At 31.8% G+C, this 21,275-nt stretch overlaps 1 protein-coding gene across 4 annotated transcripts in view; it reads left to right on the forward strand.

Moving 5' to 3' along the window:
- The window catches only part of LOC129983901 (phosphatidylinositol 3-kinase regulatory subunit alpha-like), a 159,455-nt gene that overhangs the window by 47,615 nt on the left and 90,565 nt on the right, over positions 1–21,275 (forward strand). For all 4 annotated transcript variants that reach the window (XM_056093595.1, XM_056093597.1, XM_056093596.1 and 1 more), the window contains exon 4: positions 18,511–18,558. In XM_056093595.1, the coding sequence (XP_055949570.1) occupies positions 18,511–18,558 (48 nt within the window). The remainder of the gene's footprint in view (positions 1–18,510; positions 18,559–21,275) is intronic.

A 21,275-nucleotide genomic window follows, 5' to 3' on the forward strand; every position in this document is an offset into this window, starting at 1 on the left:
AATTGTTAATCATACAATTTTAAGTAGAGTATAAATTTGTCAAATTCCTTTTGGAAAATAGTATCAGATGAGGTGTTGATCTTTTTCTATTTTATAGAGAATGTCATCCATCGTATCATGAAATCAAATTTCGCTCTTTTTTTTTCTTTTCCCCCTAATGTCACGAGATACATGGTGGCATATCCTACGAAGAAGATATCTAGTAGTTCCATAGTAACTTTTTGTTACCATTTCTCGAAAATTATTTAGCAATTTTATTACAGAAATTTTTAACCATACTCAGAACTGCTGTCAATAAACATATTCAATTTTAACACAGTATATATTTGATGTGGTGTCTGATTAATGAGTTTCCAAATTGAAAATATACCCCCCCCCTTTTTTTTATTGATACTTTTATTTCGCAGTAGAGAGCCAATCTATTGTTCGTTTGCTGTACATTTGCTACATTTAAATTGATCAGATGTTTAAATTCAAATTATTGCATTTAATTAAAAAAATAACATCTTTCAAAAAGTTCATATGTTTTAGGAATTGGCATTTATAATATAAATACCAATTAATAAAAATAATGTATGCTTTAATTATCTTAAAGCCTGTTTTATTGAAAAATTCAGGATACATTGCTCACGTATGAGGTGTAGAGTTTGGATTGTAATTTTGATTGATTCTTGTAATTTACCGGTTAACGGTATTAATTTGGAGTATCATTTATTGATAATAAAAATTTTGTTAGAAATGTTGCCCTGGAACTGAAATTGGATGCTGTTATATAATTGGAAACCATCTTAAAATATTAACATATAACTATTTTAACAAATTAATGCAGCATTTAATTTTTATTTCTACAATAAAAAAAAAGATTGCCTTATGTGCCCTTTGTTACTCAATCTATTGAAGTTGATTTTGTGTTACAAAAACTATTCACATTTGGATACAACTGACAATATTGAAACTAAAATCGTAAAAATAATGGTTATTTCTGAGCAATTAGAAATTATTTACTTTTGGACAGAATATATACGTTATAGTGAGGTTTATTTCTTTAGCATATTACATATATGACAAATGCATTACTCCCGCAAAATGGCAAACAGTTAAAAGTCAATTTTAGTTCGCCTGTAAATATGTCGTCGAGTGTGACTCTAATATCTGGCAAGCAGGTTCGTATTTTATGATGATCATATTTTTTCATCTTAGACATGAACGAAAAGAAAGAAAATAAATGCTAATAATTATATCTTGCATATGCAGTTTATTTTAATCGTGTTAAGTCTCCGTCAAACATGCCATTTATCATCGTTTTTCATACTCCTGCCTGATATCGAATGCGACGTGCAAAGAAATCCTCTCTGCTTATTCTAGTCTCTTTTGAGAACTTACTAAATTCAATATTTCTGCGAATTCGCCTCCTTGTCACTTTTCACGTAGGCCTTATTTCGACCTTCCTAAATCCATTAGTGAGAAAAAGATTAATCTTCTAGAAAGTAAGCTAAATTTGTCTCCTCCAGGAGTCAAGGAGAGATACATTAGAACTCGTTTCCCTTCCCCCCCCCGCAGCACACCTGACTAAGATGATGCAATTCAATGAAATCTCAACCTTCCCTTTTTCTGCACTGCATTTCCTGGTGGAGGGCCAAATAACTGGAGAAGTTTCAATGCTTGGGCCGTGCTTTCTTTTAATCGGCTCTTTATAGCAGGGTTTTGGAGGAAACTCACTTCTCTCCCCCCCCCTTTCCACACCCTCTTTTTCTGTTTGCTGTTTCCAGGTGCACCTTGCAGTCTGGTAACAAAGAATATGCATATGCTCACCCATGTCTCCAATTATGCTACTTGCCATAGAGAAATGAGTCGGTTTTCGACTGAAATTGGCTGCCCCAAATTCCAATTTATTATACGCAAGCTGTGGTTGGTTTTAGTAATCATTGTTCTCGTGGAGGTCACTTTCTCAACTTTTCCATTAAATGTCAGCCCTGCTGATAATCTTTCATGTCACCCGCTATGCCACGTGCCGTAGAGAATGAATCGGTTTTTTTTCTGGTAAAATTCGCTGCTCCAAGTTGCAAGTTGTGGTCGTTTTTAATAATCATTGTTCTCGAGAAATCATTTACTGTACAGCATTTATAATTGGATAAAAGAAAAAAAAAAGGGGGGGGGAGTCCGAACTAGAGTTTTCACGATTTCCTCATATGGTGTTATATAATTCTATTCTTCTTTTCTATAAAAAAAGGGGGGGGGCACATACAACTTGCGGTCAAGATTGATGGTATCTTTGTCCAATGCAATCTCAACTGGCATTAACAAAAATACTTAATGACTGCTTGTTATACAAATAAAGTTTTCACCAGAAAAAAGTGGCATTACGTATGTAAAAAAGTGACGGACCAAAAATAAGTATTAAAAATCAATGGTTAAGTGTAACTAAATAACTAAAACACCTACTATATCTAAAAGTAAGAATTAAAAGAACTTTACATAAGTGATAATACCGTTTTTTTTTTTTTTTTTTTTTTTTAACAAAGCGCTGTTTTGTCTTGAGTTTATGATGTATTGAAGAAAATGTGGAAAGTGGAAGAAAATGTGGAAAGTGGAAGAAAATGAAGAAATGAAGTTTACGGATTCATCAAAATTAGACACAATTTTAAAACTGATGCAAACACTACATGTCAGATTTTATTTGTTTGGAACATTGCATTTTAGTTACATATCCATATACATACAGACAGATAAACATATTTAGCCCGAAATTTGATAAAAAAAAAAAAAAAAAAAAAATTATAGTTTTTGCCAGAAAAGTTACGTGCCAAACTTTATTCATCTTAATTATTGTAATTTTAAATTCTTACGCTCATATTCCATGATTAGGTAGCCAGACAGAAGATTTATCGGTAATTAGAATTTATCCAAATTTTAGTAATTTTAATTTTTGCGTTAAAGTCACTTAATAGATTTCATCAGTCTCTTTTCTTTTTTTTCCATTCAAGAAACATCATATTCATAAACAGAAAAATTTCAAATATCTTTTCATCTTCATTATATTTAAAATTTGGAAATGTATCAAAGTTCTAAGAGTGGAGTTTTTGACGTCTGAATGAGAAAAGTATTAGAAAAATGTTTCTATGGTAACAAGAATTCAATCAAATCTGTATATCACAACATTTATGTGGCGTCTTTATTTAAAATGATTTAAGTATTAGGGCGTAATTTTAGTAATGTTTCTACTGCAAAGTTTCTCATAACATAATTAAAAAATTATATTTTTACCCCTAATTTATGATATTCAATGCATCAATGCCTAATTAATTTTATCGATACAAACTGAAAATTTAAGAACATGATTTTCCGCGATATAAAACAATATAATAACTGAATGAATACTTCGTTGTCTCATAATTTAGATTTATTATCTTCATGTTGTTATCTTAGAAGATATCTGTACTTTTTATAATAAAGGAGACTGCATGTGTAGATTGACGCTGTAAAGCCATATACCATTTGATCTACGGCAACCAAATTATAATTTAAAAAGTGAAAATATGCACCAAGAACGATTTTTTTTTTGAAATTTCAATTAATTAAAAATTAAGCGAGCTAAAAAATAAGAAGAAAAAAGAAATTTCATTTCATTTTTCAGAAATATGGCCGTTTGAAATAATAAATATTTCTGTCATGCAATCTTTTTTATCCTACTAAATCCGGTCTTAATATTTTTCCCTTTTAAAATCTGGCTGAATTTCCTTTCTCCCTCTCCATTGTAAAGTGAAAGAAAATCTGTAAAATGACATAATGAGTAGATGACCTTGATTCTAATGCATCCGATATGAATGAACAGGTGTGTGATAGCTCCCGTCTTTGTAAATTGAATTCAGTTTTGAGTGGCAACACCCTAGATATCGAGGTAAAATCTGCCGTTGACATTTGATGGTCGCATTGAATGAATTACTTTTTCTTCATAAAACTGTAAATAGGTTAGAATATTTATGAGAAAGTTTGTTAGTGTATGAAATGAAATTTCTTTTCATACTTAAGAATTATCTCTTCATATGGTGATAAGAGTACCCTATTAACTGAATTCATACTTGTGATAATGAAAGCCCAATTTTTTGTAGGAAATTTTTCTAATTTATTTCGTGTTTGCATGCATCCAGTAGGTTATTAAAAAAGTATCTAATGAGGTTGACTCGTTATTTCTTAAGCTTTTTAAAAAATAACGTTTATATATATATTTTTTTATTTTATGGGTAACTGAACGCAGTTATGCAGTCAATCGGGAACCAACTATTTTATTGATTTTGAATTTGCTATTTTAAAACCTTCATCCAGTCGCAGTCTTGAACATTGCGTAGCGATGATTCTGCAGGCAGGAACATTAAAATTTGGGTGAATTTAGTTTTAGCGAGAAGTAGCGTGTGTATGAGTGGACATTTTTGAGTGAAGGGTGATATTTGCAGGAATAATAGCGAATGGATGGGGATTTTGGAAGTTTGATAATTCATGCTAATGTGGAATAAATAGTAGTTCATCGGTGATTAAATAGTATTTAAAGTCTGTTAGTCTAAGTAAGTAATGTCTAACTCTAAAATAATAGGTAATTATAATGATAAAATGAAATCTGACTTTTTTCAAGATGGATCTGAATCTTTTAACCCTTTCGCTACTGCAGTAAATGCAACTGAATGTGGCACTGTTCCGAGAAGGGTGCATATTTCATGTAACTCAAATATTCGACATTGAATGCTTGAATGCCGACCTCACCATTGAACGCATTGTTGGATAGTGATTCCATTTTGTGCGAAGCATGTTCACTTTGAAACCATTATACATGTGTTAATTTTATGGAGTAAAACAAGCGCGGAACAAAACAAATGATGGCAACAAACCATTAATGAATACTACGTGCACACATGCTGCAAACAAAATTGCGCAGTATGCTAGATTAGCAATCAAGGGATATCGCGCTGACACTGCCAAGAACTGGCCGGCGCTCGTACACACGTGGATCCCGTATATATTCAGCTGTCGTACACACAAGCAATCAAATGGATGCCGTTTATATCCGGCGATCGTTAGGAAATGCTTAATGAAAGAGTTCTTTTTACAGCTAACACTAATGTGTTTTGCTTTGTAGCTGCTTCTCTCTGCGGTTCGAAGCTCGGTTATATCTTAAATTAAATCGTTTAACATATTTGAAATGGATCGCTCAATTATAGGGGGAAATTGTAACTAAGAGCCTTGGTGATCCAAAGTTGGAGTATTAAAAAATCATTCATGTGACTTAAAAACTCTAAAAATCATCAAAACTGTTTCTATACTACAAATGTTACTATGCAATTCAGTTTAGAAAGAAAAGCAAAATGTGCCCTAACAGTTCCCGTCGAATTTTTCATGCCCTGAATAGGTTATTTAAGTGCGTTTTATGTATAGAATCGAAACAAATACAAATTATTGCATAACAGACTTATTTTAATATAATAATTAATTTTGGAACAATGCAATTACTAGCCTAAGTATTATTAAATTTTTTTATCATATTTCATGAAAGCCACCTGTATTACAAAATGTGTATTTTGAAATTGGATCCGTATTGCATCAATTATAAATCTTCTTTATATGATCTTGCAATTAAGTCTTATAAAAAGGGAGTATTTTGAAATACTAAAAGAAAAAGACAGAAGTTGAATTTTTTTGTTGAAGTCGGGAAATACGTCAATGGTAAAAATTTGTGAAATGTATTTTTGATGACTTGTAAAATTTTTTTCAACCCCACCTTCCTCTTAGTTTCCAGCAAAAATGATTGAGTCGTAAACTCGCATGATTTTTTATGGTTTTTTTCTTTCCCTTTTGTTACAAGTGCTTAAATCATTAAAATTTGATCTTACTCATGCAGTGACCTTACAAATCCTTATCTGTGCAAGTCTTGAATCAGTTAAAAGGTGCGGTGAAGTTTCAAAACTCATATTTGAAACTCCAGTCATTGGTAAATGCCGTCGATGGTGGCCTTGAAAATTCACGTCTTTTGCGTGAAGGAAGTCCTTGATGTGTATTGCAGTGAGTAGAGTGGGAAGTGTGAAAGTCTAGACCGAGAGTAGGCTGTGCAATTTCATAGTGGGTAGAATAAAGAGACGATGTTAACAATGAAGTATGGTTGACCCGCAGTTACTGCACCATGGATGCAAAGCTCTTTGGGATGGAAATAGTTTTAGTTAAACTAACTACCACTTAATAATATATAATTCCTTATATTGTTGAAAGTAAAAGCTGATATATAGAGGAAAGAAATTATGAAAAATCAACTCTATGCGAGATAACTTTTTTTAAAAAATTTCTGAATCGATTTGAATAGTAATGCATATCGTCATACTGGTCAGAAACTCTCCACGCTTTTGCGCATATACCAGGAAGCGCTGATTTTACTAAAATAGAGATGGAGGAGAAGATGTTTACATTTATTTAATAATAAGGAGATCCCAGATTATTCATGGAATTAGGCAGCTTGGTAACCTGGATAACCCGCAAAATTGCGATATATATATATATATATATATATATATATATATATATATATATATATATATATATACTTTAGGATAATTTTTACATTTACTGCAAGTGGCCCGTAAATAAAAGTATGACGTAATAAAAATTTGTGAAATCGGTTAAAAAAAATTGTTAAAGTATCTTTCTATAAAGCATGGAAGTTCAAGAAGTTTAATCAGGGTGACATTCTTCTAACCAAAAAATTTTTTTTCCATTAATACCGCCCCTCCCCCCCTCTTCTTTTTAATAGGATAACCAAATTATTGATTATCACTGGCTTTTCGACAAATCTTTTTAATGAAGTTTACACAAACATCAGCAATTTGTCAGGCGAGTTTTGTGAGGTATGTGACGGACATTCTGAGTACAACTCTTGAAAATTTTACTGTCACTAATTTGCCACGTGGTCCATTAATAAAACAAATTTCAAAATAAAATAGCTCGATCGAAAAATACATTTAACGGGATGGAAATCTAGGTTAAAATTAAACAAAGAATTCCGGAAATGTACACCTTACTGCGCATTACCACTTTGTAGGTACAGCCGTCCATAAGTACTAATCACGCGATCCTGAAATGGCCAGTAAATATGTTAATCTATACAACTATTTTAAGGATTGGAAATTTTTTCCATCCCTTCGTTAAGATAAAATCTAATTTTCTAATGAATTTTGTGGCTGTAGACAGCTTTGAATAAGTAAATTTCAAACATGTTGGGTGCAACAGACACCATTTTCTCGTGCGCATGATTCACCTCTGCTGTCGAAATATATTATTCTTTCCTTATTAGTTAAGAGACAATCATTAATAAAATGTTTGAATTGCAGGCTTGAATCATGGCAGCGAATATGTTAAAATGAAATAACTCACTCTAGTATAAAAATAGCCTGCTCGTATCTGAATACGAAGCTAATTGTTTAATATTAATTATCGTATTTGTTTTTTTTTTTTTAGTATAATACTTAAGAGTTTCTTAAGAATTAGAAATTATTCATCATGCATATTTTTATCTACATCTTCTCTTACAAATTTTCAACTGATGAAATTATTTTGAATTATTATCAAATGCTTGCATAATTCCTTACTCTTTCTTAAAAATGCATCATCTGGCCACTAACCAAAATTCTGTGGTCTTTCATTAAATAACCCTTAAGTACCTCTCTAAATATGATTTTAATGTAACTAAACTGGGAAAAAATTTTGTGAAAGAGAAGCAGGAGAAAATATTATTTTAATTCTTAAGAACTTATTTATTTTATAGCTTGTAGCATCTCTTCGTTTCACTTTTGCTAGCGTTCAGCAGCAGTATTTTTTTTTTTAATTTTTATTTTCAAATCTTAATCATTTAATGTTCAGAAACTTCTGAATAATTCAGTTTAATATTTAAGACAAGGACTGTTTTCATGAAGAACTGTTATTTGTAAATGCATTCGCATTTTTGAGAAATTGGAGGTTTGTTGGAGCCATTCCATGGACTCTTGATTGTTTTTGGAATTAGAAGTGAAAGGGGTAGCGTTTCTGTTAGAAGACTGTTGAAAAGAAAATTGAAGTTATGTAATCACGTACACCTGATCTTACTTATTATTTTATGCCAAGGCCCGAAACTTCATTAATCAGTATAATGAGTTGGCTTTATGCCGAGCTAGATCAAAGTGATATATCACGGTGACTATCTTGTTGCTATGGGGTACGTGCATTTGCTAACTAAGTGCTGTCTTTTCATATAATAGTTTATTTAAATTAAATTGATGTCACATATTTCATTTCTCCGTACATGGAAACTAGTTTCGAACCAGTCACCTGACTAGTTCTTTCCAGAATAATATAATTCTTTACTGTTTTTTTTTTATTTCCTTTTTTAACCAGCGGGGGTAGTCTCCCCAAAACTTTCTCGCATACTCTTTAATAAACTTGTCATGTCAGAGAACGTCTTACATGGCATTGGCGTATAATAGTTATGAAATATTAACCTTTAGCGTGAATTTAACATTTTTTACTTATCTATCGTGTCATCCTTGGCGAGTTGTTTGGCGATTAATCCTTGGCATGTAGTTAATAGCATCCGAAAATCGAATTTGTGTTTAAGACGCGTTTTCCCAAACAATTGAAAGAAAAGTTTAATACAAAATGACACTTTTAAAATCGCATATCAGATTTGATATATTTAAGTCATTTTTGAATCATAGTGTTTAAATGTTTATGAAAGTACTAACAGGCAGATAGTCAAACCGTTGTTGGTTTTGGCTCAAACTTTGACTGGTATCTGCACTATAGATGTTAAATTTGTGTACTGAATGGTATTTATCTCTTTTCATCTTGTAATTATCGTGTTAAATTATATTCGAATGACTTGCTCTAGACAGATTTTACTCGAAATTTGATAGAAATTCTACATATTTAGTGTAAAGACCATGTACCAAATTTCACCCGTCTAGCTCAAAGCATTTCTGAGTTATCTTTGTCACAGACAGACAGATGGATGTTCTCCAAATAATATGTTGTTCCAACTCAAGGAGGGCTTAAACGTAGAGATACGTCGAAATCTCGCTTTCGAATTTATCGACACTTAGTATAATTTCTTTATACTGTATATACGAGACAGTAAAAGTATATCATATTTATTTGAGAATGCCTTATATAATATTGTTTCACATTTAGTATTCTTGACAATTCATTTTAAACATTTTGACTGCCTTCAAATTTGTAACAATACACAAGATATGCTTACACTGCTAAAATAGATCGTAATATAGCAGCATTGGCGAAAAATAAGCTGCAAGCGTCAGAAAATCATTAATCGAAAGTTGAATTAATTTTTCCTTAACAGTCTACTTTATTCTATCTCAGTTTCCAAAATGCTATAACAAGAAAAAATTAAATCTGTTGGTGCCATTAAAGAATAGTTCTGCCCCCCACCCCCTTCCTCAATCAGGAATGAACATACTATAAAAAGATGCGTGGGGGAAAAAAATTCATTATCGTTTGCGAAAAATTCAATTTTTACTTTCTCGTACACGAATTATAGAAAAAGTGTTATAATCGTAAAAAAATTCGAACTCGAGATTTTGACGAATCTCCACATTTTACACCTCCCTGAGTATGGAGAACACATTTGTGGAAAATGTGTCTGTCCACCTGTGACAAAGATAACTCAAAAACTCTTTGATCTAGGCGAATGAAATTTGTTATACGATCTTTTCAACAAATTTGCAGATTTCTATCAAATTTCCAGTAATTTGTTCAGAGGAAATTATTCGAATATTAAAAGGGAAATTGAAATTATTAAAACGATAACTATAAACGAAGAGTGTGAGATAAATAAAATTCGGTTCACAAATTTAACATCTGCAGTGTAGATACTTGTCAAATTTTGAGTCAGATCCCATTACAAATTGATTGTCTGTCGGTCTGTACTTTTAAAATAAGTAAACGCCTTAATTCAAGAAAGCAATTACTTAAATGTATCAAATTTGGTGTGGAAATTTATGACAACAAATACAATTTTGTGTCAAAATTTTGTTTCAATTCAGTTTAATTTTCAGATTCTATTATTTGCGTATCGGGAATTCATCGCCAAAAAACTCGTCATGTATCACATAATACATGCAGTAAAAATGATAAATACACCACAAAGGTAATATTTCCTAACTATTGTACGCCAGTGCCATGCAAAGCGCTCTCGAGGATAACACCTTTATTAGAAAGTATGCAGGAAAGTTTGGGGGAGACCACCACCGTTTATTTCGCCCTGTTATAAAATTAGGATAACTGAGCTAAGTGATCTTATTTGTTAATCAGTAAAATAATACATTTTCATCTAATCTATCCAGTGCATTGAACAAAGTTTCTGCAGCACCAGCTAATGAATAAAAGGGTTTGTGTCAAGCTGAATATATTGTCTATCATAAATTCCCAGAAATGCGATTTTGTAAATTTGATTCTATAGCAGCAGAATATCAGAATAGTAATCTAAATCATTGCTACATGACTCATGTGTGAAATTGTTTAAGATCTATTTCTGCATGATCTGACTGTAAGAGATTCTAAATTCCTTAGTCATTTACAATAAAAGGTGTGTGCAGATTTGGTCAGACGGTTACACAATTTCGAAAGAAGTCTCACAAACGAAATGTAGTAAATGATTGTAAATGACTTTGTTAAATGTAATTTATTATGCTTTTTCGGTTTCTGTTTGGTTCAACTTTAAGGTATATGTCTATAAAACAATGGCTTAAACATGCACAGCATAAGTGAATGTCCGGGTATTAAATATTTATATTTTCAAAACTATTATACATGATATAATCAGTGATACATAAAAATAAAAATTAAAAAAAAAACATTTTTTATGTAGGTACGGTTGTTTGAATTTTTCATATAACAACAAATATCTATCTGTTGAATTTGCATGTACACTATCAAGAGTGCTTGGTGCTTTCTTTAAGTTCACTGGTGCTATCAGCAGTAAAACTTCAGTTTATAGACATGGTCTTTGGTGTAATCCCACATAAAGATAAATAACTTTGGGTAACATCCAGGGATCTCGGTGGTTATCTGACGAAGAGTAAATCGGTGTTCTGATTTAGGTAAGTTATGAACATCCAAACTTCATTAGAATGAGGTTCCATCTTGTTGAATGATAAAATTCGCACTGTCCTCATGCAATGTTGAATTATTTCCAACATGTCTAGATAATTAACATCTATTGAGCAAAGTTAAAAACAAACAAAGCAAAAAAAAAAAGAAAGTTTGGGTTTAAAAAATTTTTTTATTTTTATGTATTGCTTTTTATATTATGTATAATAGTTTTGAAAGTAAAATTTTTTATAAGTATATCATTCATTTGTGCTATTTCTGTATTCTGAAGACTGTTAACTATGAAATGTTGGCTAAAGACATAACAAGAATCACCGATTTTGTAATTGAGGAAAGCGCGTTCTTCTGTCTTCCCGAGAATGTATTGACTTTAATAGTGGATGGAAGAACAATATATAGACTATAGGAAGGTAATAAAAGGATCCAAATTCCGATGTCTGCAGAACTCGTTCAAAAAATTTTTATCTCATGAGTTGCATTGAAGTAATAGATTTTATAATGTTTTAACTCTTTCCCTCTCCAGTGATGGAAAACTTAACGAAAGCGACTTTCATCAGCTCGGGGAGATGAAATTTGTCAAAGTTCGTTATTTCTACTGAATTAAAAAAAAATTGCCTATTGAAAAATGCATTTAATTATATCACAGTTTGCATTTTAAAAAGGAAACTAATCTAAGGAAACATTAGATTAACATCGCTTTCAAGTTTCACAGTGCTGAAATTCGATTTTTAAAAAACTGAATTAAAGGCAACACTTCGATTAAATAAGCCTGATTTAACATATTATTTGGCTGGATTGGTTGTGGGCTGGAAATCAAATTGTAAACACATTTTCAGCATGAGTTAGTTCTTGATCATTTCGTTAAAATTTTTTTAATGGATTAGCAGCTGCATACTCTTATCAAAACAGAATATATAAATCATTAAAATAAAGTACCTACAAGTCATGTATTTGTAAAAAACCTCAAGATTTCACTTAAATTCTAAATATTTGCCCAAGCCTAAAAGTTACCATACGATTTTTTTAAAAATTTTCTATCTACAGACATTTAAAATGAAGTACTTATATGCTATTATAAGCCTGTATATTTTTAGGGTAAAAGCACATTTTGACATTTTACCCGATTTTTTGCAATTGCAGACCCTTTAACTTTTTTTTTTTAAAAATAGTATTATATTTTTTGTTATCAAATTGAATTCATTTTGTTACTATGAGCCTGTACTATAGCTTTGCGATAGTAAAATATTGTTTAAAAGAGACACGCATCAGAAGGGAATAACTTGTATTCTATTAAAAATCAAAATATGTAGTCTATATAATTTTATCTTAAAGATATATTTTGGTGCTTTTTGCCATTTCCACCCCCGAAAAAAATTAAATCCATTGCGCGAACTGAACATTTCAAATTATAATTTTGTAAAGACGTAACTTTTTAGGTCGATTGTAATTCTATACTTGAAAAAATCGCTCGCCACCCACCCTATAACATAGAGTCGCCATTATATTTGAACTTCCTCGGAACATTGAAAAAATAACGAAAGAAAAATAGCAGGAAACTTCTTATTTAAAACATATATTTCTATTAACTGTTATAGTCATGTTCTCTATACTTTGCTTTCAGACATTAAAATTTGTAAAAGTGGAAAAAAAGAAAAAAAAAACCTGTAATTTTATAACTACATTACAGTGGATTATAAATTATAAATCGTATTGTCAATTGAAGAATTAAGAACTTTTAGAATCATGCGAATTAAGATATCCAGTTGTCGTGATTTTCTTTTTTATTTACAAATTCTAAAAGATTTTGCATAAGTAAAAATTCAAACGAATTAAAAAAACGGAGCAAAATGACTGTTGCAGTTCTGTATTTGTTTTGTAAATTGTAGTTGTTTTTCTACTTTAATGCTTTACGGAATAAAAAAATAAATGCGTATAAATACTGAATTCGAGTTTGTCTCACCAAAAATTTTCCATGTTTCTTTTAATTCAGTTACATCCGTGAGTTGAATAATTCAAACTGTCAATCGTTTCTAGTAGCGGAACTTACTAAACCCTCGCGACCATGCTTCATTCACTCTTTGTTGAGAAGGCTAGCAGTAAAGTTAGCATTCCTGCAGAAGTGGTCATAGCGCTCAAGAAACCGTTTTACAGTTTACAAAACTGAAAATGCTTAACGCATAATTTTCATTCAAAAGAATTTTGGCCCAATAGCAATTACAACATTAATGCGTATGGTGCAGCATGATTGATAATCTATAAAATTTTATTTATTGAGACAATTGCTCGTGATTTCTGAGGATTTCTAGCAACTTCTTCAAAGTGGTTTAGTAAACCTGATCATCGCTAGCTCGATTGTTGTAGGTGATTCTTCCGAAACATTCGTACAGTTTTAGTTAATGATGGCAGCACATTGCTAAGTAGTATAGAGAAAAACTTGCTTAAAGAAAGTAGATTTCTAAGAGTATTCTAATTCTCTATAAAACATCAGTGCATTATCTTTCGTAATAATGTATTTTTCAGAATTATCTATCGTATTAATCTGTTTTTCTCCATATTCATCTGTAAAATCTTTTAAAAGCTAATCTTTTCTACATGCTGATCTATATAAGCTACTGTCAAAATGTTTTTTTTTAAATCATACATTTTAAAAAGGGGGTATTTTAACATCAAAAAACAAAGTGTGAAGTTGTAAATCAGCATTTAAGTACATAAATCTGCTGTTTATTAAGTCAGAATTGCATATGTAGTCTAATGATACGCCAACTGTTAATAAAAGAATTTTCGAGAGCCTTTTTTTATTGGTTTGTGGGCTTTTTAAAATCATTTTGACTTTAAATAGGATTATATTTAGTTGCTGCTTCTTTCGATTCCTCACATAATTGGAAGCGCATTGTGTTTGCGTTTTCATTGCCTTCTCGTTTTCATTCATATCATTTTTCTGTAGCCAATATAAAAATCGCATCACGGTTATGTTATACAGATTGGTTAAAAAGTTTATATAAATACCAATTTGCTTAACTGTAAAAGTATTTATTCGTATTTGTGAGCTTTTCATGCAAATAACGTCAAAATGATTTTATACAGAAAAAAATCTAAGTCGCCTGTAGATGGAGGTAGGAATGGAATAAAGTAAATGGATGGACATAATATAGATTATATACGATTAAACATATTAACTAAACACATTAAGTATAAAAACGTAAAGATCTAAATAGATAAAATTTAGTAAACAAGGTTAGCATCTAAATTGTAGATTCATATCAAATTTTGGATCAAATTTGTCGAAAGGTTGATCGTCTATTGGTTAGTATTTCCGCATGCACATAAATGCGATGGCATAGATAAATGAAATTCAATATCTGATCTTGTAATTATAGCTGTAGTTCTGTGTTAAATTTTGATTTCAGTCAGTCGAGAAAAAGGTATCCAATTCGATTTTTTGGTACTTGTGCGATAATTTAACGTCAGTGATTCAGTCGAGGGGAAAAATATATCAACGATTGTACGTTAGATTTACTCCAAGGAGCGATATTTTTTAAATATTGTTCGTCAATGCCATGTACTGATATACAAGCACCATTGTTTTTATGGTACTATGATGTACACTTATATGATTCTGAAAATAGAAATCTGAGCACTCGTTGTGTTCACAGCCTCCATGCCCTAAGTCCATTAACTTATGCTCAAGGGAAACGGGGATAACATCTTTATTAGAGATCAGGAGCATTTGGGAGAGGCCACTCTTTTAAGTTTAGTTGAAACAAGTTACAATTATATAACTTTCAGTCGGGGAAAGTTTAAATTAAGAAACATTTTTTCTCATCCTAAAAAAAATGCCACTTTCCCGGGATCATTAGTTCCCTAGCCGAGAGACAAAATTTCTATTCTCCTCATTGATCCTTATCAGAGTGATCAAAATGAATCCTCGGGGGCCGTTTACCCCATTTCTGCGATCCCGGACTATAAATACCCGCTTTTATCTGTACTCTCCTCTCTTTTGGTGCTCTGGTTCGCTTCCAAAACGCAACGGATGTCTTTTCCCCGAACCCGCGTTCCCTGGCATCGTGTAAGTCGTCCTCGTGCGTGACCTCACCGAGCAAGCGTCATTCTATCTCTTCCACCACTTGCGTCACCCCCCTCTGTAAGAAGAAAGAACTCTGCCATTATTCCAGAATCACTGCAAGTTACCTGCCAGTGACATATTAAAGGATCTTCTAAACTATATTTACCTTTGAATGAAACTTCTGTTAATGAACCAAAGTAAGAAAGAGAAGGTAGAGTTGGGGGGGGGCGCCTCTTTTCCAGCGGGCAATTCGCAATCCTTGGCTGAAGAGGCTGGTGACGACGAGTGGGGTTCGTTTGTTGAACAAACATTTGTATTCACATTAGACCGGGCGGCGTGTCAGCAGGCTCGTAGACCCAAATCGGCTTATGAACTCAAGGCAATCGCCTTGCCAAGACGAATGGGTGTTCGTGATCGTTGCATGCTTGGTGAATGTCATCCGATTTATTTTGGTGGCTGTAAGCTGTTATAAAAAGAATGACGAATTGTTGAGAAATCTGACCTAATCCTTCATTTGTAGTAGTTTTACCTAAAGGAAGGAGCATAAATAAATTTTTAAAAAATAATCACAAGCTAGTAGAGTTTACAATTTTATTAGTTACAATGGGTTTCTTAAAATACAATGTTTGTTGTTGAGTAGAGTATGCCAACACAGTCGTTCCTTGCTAAACAGTTTTAAATTTAAAAACATGCAAACTTTAATCCACAGCCAGGATAATAAGAAAATTGTTTGAGTGAAGAATATTTTGATAATTTCCGATTATTTGAATTGTAATGCAAGTAAAATACAGAATTTTATCACAACACAAAGGTAATGTACAATGTTTGCGATACAGCATTTTCTACTATATTTCACTTTCGTATCACTTACGCCAAATAGAAAATGCCTGTCAAACTGCATACATCAACAAATAAAATATTTCTTAAAATATTTTAAAATTAGACAAACCGATGCTGCCAAAAATTTATTACTTTTTTTATACTTAGCCCCCCTTTGGCCACTAATTGGTTCGTCGAAATTAATAATTGCTAAAAATTTAATTAAATAATGCGCATAACAATGTCTTAATGGACTCTTCAGCAAAATATTAATAAACTTCAAATTTCGATAGACGTTAAACTCATATTATTTTAGAAACTTGATGGCGTTAATTTCATTATGCTATTCGTTTCTGTGATTTTATACATCTAATTATGCAACGGAAAAAAGCACCAATATTTAAAAATGTGTGCTCTTTAAAATTTTTTCACCGTTGCTTAAATCTGAAGTTAAACTTTCATATATAATTTTAAAACTTGATTTATAAAAAAATGGTAATATTAAAAAGATAATTTCTTAAGTTTTAAGCTGTATTTATTCAAATATTATTTTTCGCCGACGTTCGTACTGTGTGTGTGTGTGTGTGTGTGTGTGTGTGTGTGCAATGTCTGTACGCTAGCCATTCTATTTTCGTTACATATTTAACTGTCTCTCTCTCTCTCTCTCTTTCTCTGTGTGTGTGTGTGTGTGTGTGTGTGTGTGTGTGTGTGTGCGTGCGTGCGTGTGTGCGTGCAATGTCTGTACGCTAGCCATTCTATTTTCGTTACATATTTAACTTGAGTACGTGTGACTGCAATCGTCGTGGTCACTTAGACTAAACATTGCACTACAGCAAACACACGACATTTCCCCCAATATATTTTTAATTAAATCTTATTTAAGTCCCTTTAAATTTATTAGAAATTTACAAGTCAGCCTTTCATCCAATACTGATTCTTTTCTATTTTCAAAGCGGACTCACTGTAATGCCATAATGATAAAAATTAACTTATTAAGTGTGTGTATGTGTTAGAGCATCATTTTGTAAAAGTATACATCTTCACGTTTGGTGTAGAATACCAAAGAATGAATGTAATTCTATTATACTATTTTATACTATTCTCAAGGACGCTTTCAAAGAATATTCAACCTTTTTTCAGTAAATTGTGGTGCTCTTCGGAACTTATGCTTTATTAGTGCATTAAATTGGCACACAAGCCACAATTCATCGCAATCTTTTGTTTATAGTAGATAAATATCATCGAGATAAAGTAACGGTTTATTAGAAGCTTGGCACTAATTGTATTAATGAAGGAACCAGCTCCATTATCTTACTGTTTGAGTAATCAGTATCTATGATACCAAGATGCTTTATCATAAGCAGGTCAGGGATTTGGATGATATATATATATATATATATATATATATATATATATATATATATATGTATCTTAATAGTGAAATTTCTAGCATTTGGTAGAATTCTAACCATCGCAAGGTATCAATTTAGTATTCGTATAAAAATATTTTCTTGATGATTATAGCCAAAATAACGCTTTATAATGTGATCTGACCGAATCAAAAGGCAGATCTTCGAGATAATATTGGCAGGTTATTGTTCATGTCCGAATCTCCTGTTCAGTTTTGTTACTTATGGAACATATATTTTTTGATACATTATTATTGCTATATCAAAATATCGTATGATAAGTTTGTCAAACCATTTTATTGATACAAAATACGTTAGTCAGATCTGTTACCAAACTGTTGTAAGGATTATATTGTTATAAGATAATTTTTATTGTCATAAAATACTGTACGTTTGACAGTGATTTCAGTATTTGCATCGAAATTTCGGCGTTTGCTGTGAGTGATTTTTGATGCTTGATATTTTCATATGACAATGACGATGTAAAAAGGGTCCCTCCTTTTCTGGTTCAGATTCATTTTTAGGAAATGTTGGAAACTGAAAGGAGACCATCAAGTCAATTTTAATATTTTGGAATCAGATGCTCTAAATTACTGTTTCCTCTATATTGTCTCGATTTTTTGTTGCAGATTGTGACTGTTTATTAAGTTGTTGATATAATGCCTCATTTTTGTATGACTTAGTATGAATTCCACAATCATAACAAATACGCGGATAATCAAATTTTTCGAAATCGAATTTTAACATTCTCGAGCTCGATTAATTATCTTTTATACAATAATCCTGCAATATTTTTAATATCTCAAGCATTTCAATATTAATTTATTCATTTTATTGTTCAATTAATGATACTTATTTGATTAATTGATTGAATATAATGAAACTTATAGATGATAAACATAAAACTCGGTCGTTATGTTTGATATGATTCATTACTTTATGAAGTTCAACTTTTTGTGTGTATGTGTATGTGACCTCGTCTGTGCGAGGCCTGGCTTTACGATTTTTATGAAGAAAAAATTTTATGTAGTATTTTAAAGTTACTGTTATTTTTATAATGTATTTTTTTTTTTTTTTTTTTTTCAGGCCGTGACTATATTTGGGGAACTGGAAAAGTTGGTGTGAAATGCGAAGGTACGCAATGTTTCAATTCTTGAAATAAATTGCTTTTTGATTTTTTTAGCACGGTCTACTGTTTTCTCACAATCATTCATACAGATTGTAAGATTAAACAGTTTTACTATACGATCTTTCGAGTAAATCATTTTTGTGTTAAATCAACCACAGAATATCTTTTCAACTCCGTCTACCGTTGCAAGAGTTTCAGAAATGTGCCACTATTTTGTGCTCTTTCGTCATCACCCGTAAGTTCTTTACATGACTCGATTATCCTCTCAAACAAAGGCGTATTCATAAGAAGATTATTTTGATGTTTCATAATCCATTTCGATAAAGGAATATTCCCGATGATGGCTGGAACGTCGAATCCTAATGTATTTCGCTGCGCATGCATTCAACACACGCTCCAGAGGCACGACTCCGAATTATCTTAAAAAACGCGTGTGTTCATCCTCCCCTGTCATTATTTTAATTCTCCCCTCGCTGGCGAGAGTTATTGGACACTACCTTTCATGGGCGATTAATATAATAACCCTTTGCGTGCAGACTCTGCATTTTGATTGTGTTAAATTACCTGGTTTTCTTTTGAATGTCATTGTTTAAGAGGAGCTATTAAGGCCCGTGCCTTCCCTCCAAACCCGCCCAGGGACCTAGGTGAGCCACGGGCTCGTGGTAAAGTTTTAGGGTTTTCATTTTAGTCACAAAAAGGTCACGGCTTAGTTTTAACAATTGGCTTGATATTCTTCAGGGTGTATGATTTTCTTTAAATTGACTTAATATTTTCTACAGTTTCATTATGCTTTTGAGATTTTCTCATTTAGGGGCTATAGAATTCAGCTGATAAAGTAAAAACCGAGGTTGTATAACTGGTAGGGAGCGTTTCTGCTAATTATCTTTCTATTTTTCCATTATTTTTTAGAAAATAAATTAGTATGGTGTATCAAACATAATTTTTGATGTGAAAATAATTTTTAGTCTTAAAAATTTTCACGGAATCTGAAAAATGTAGTTATTGTAAGAGGATAGGGTGGAAGTTGTTTTGATCTAATTCATAAATTGAAGATGGCCGTAGTTTTGATTCCGATTAGTGATGTTCAATCTTGTGGAATAAATGACCTTGAATGCTGTGGTACAGGGAATGAATTTGATTCTTTGACGGAGGAACAATAGGTATGGTATTTTTAAAATCAATGACAATTTAAAATGATAGCTACACACTACTTTTCCGCCTTAAAATTAATTTTGAATATGACTCTAGGTCTTATCTAAAGTAAACAATTTTTTTTATAAGAGTTGTATTCGAAAGAAAACTTGTTTAATTTCTTAGAATTCTTGCTATGCTTACAAAGCGTGATGGCATTTGATGGTAATTTAATGTCGTTTTATATATTATCAAGTTGAGACGTTGATGATTGTAGAATCTGTGGCCCTCTAAATTGGCAACAAGGAATTATTTTGAGCTAACAAGGAAACAATCTTTTAAGCATTTTCTGACTACTTTAGTTTCGTGTTAACGTGAAGCATTTCTTGTGCCGATGTAAATGTTAGAGAAGCACTCGTTTCTTGCTTAAGCACTCGTTGAACTAAATTCCATTTGGCTATGTCTCAGAGAAAAAGGATCACCCTACGTGCTCTGTACTTTTCTTCTCACTATTCAGTGCACTTGCTCTCTATATTTATGTGAACTAAAATGGGTGATCTGGGTGTCCTAAGGCATGACTTCGGCTTTTAGAATTTGCTGTTAGTAGTTCTATTTTTGTTCGAGCATTTTAAACAATGCCTTTCGCTGTGTGTAAAAAAAAAAGACTTTGATGTAACATTGAAATTTTTATAGTGATGTAACATACCATTGACTGTAGTGTTGCTATATAATTGCCAACAATTGCTTAAAATTTCGCACTTAGTTTACAATGTGCGCAATAAAGGGAACATTTTTCTTTTTTACTCGTAGCCGCCAATATTTGCGAGTAGTAAAGGCGCTTTGAAGAAAGCTAATGCTGAGATGGATTTTGTGCGTGCTTAATGAAATGGTTTCAGTTTTTTTCTCTTATATTCACAATCTATTTTGTTTGCTATAAGAAAATAAGATATAATCGGGAAAAAAAATTACATGAGTATTTTAATCGCCTTATGCATTTGAACATTTTACTTTTTTACTAATTTCCAATTATATTTTTTTATTCTACTTTTGATTTCCGTGTGATGCGCTTGTTCAAATGAAAACAAACAAAATTATTGGAGGGGGGAGGAGAAACGACGTGAATTTTGTGATTAGCGATTTTTTTAGAAATTATATGGAGGTAAAAAGGTACACCAGTTAATTCGCCAAAACAAATCCATATTAACATATATATCTACAAAAACAAAATGTATGTCTGGATATCTAGGACCCAGGCTGCTGTATATATATATAATTAAAATTTGCAAATGTTGAAAGACTACTGTGGGGAGATTTTGATTTCGGGATCGAAGATTTCCAAATTTCAAATCTGATATCCACTATTTTAAATGTTTTTAAAAGGATCAACTATACTGTACTGCACTACGGTATAAACGCACGTAATATGTCGCAGAAATTTGAAGAAAAGAATGCTAGCTTAGATGTCGCTTCTATATTCTGATCACGATTCAGAATTACGAGCTTCGTTCCCAAATACCTTTGTGCTACTTTAAAACGTGCCGTTTTAGTTGCCGATACAATTGTCTATACAAAAGAAAGTATTAAAATAGTT

Source organism: Argiope bruennichi, chromosome 9 (genome assembly GCF_947563725.1).
Source record: "Argiope bruennichi chromosome 9, qqArgBrue1.1, whole genome shotgun sequence".
Classification (NCBI taxonomy): Eukaryota; Metazoa; Arthropoda; class Arachnida; order Araneae; family Araneidae; genus Argiope; species Argiope bruennichi.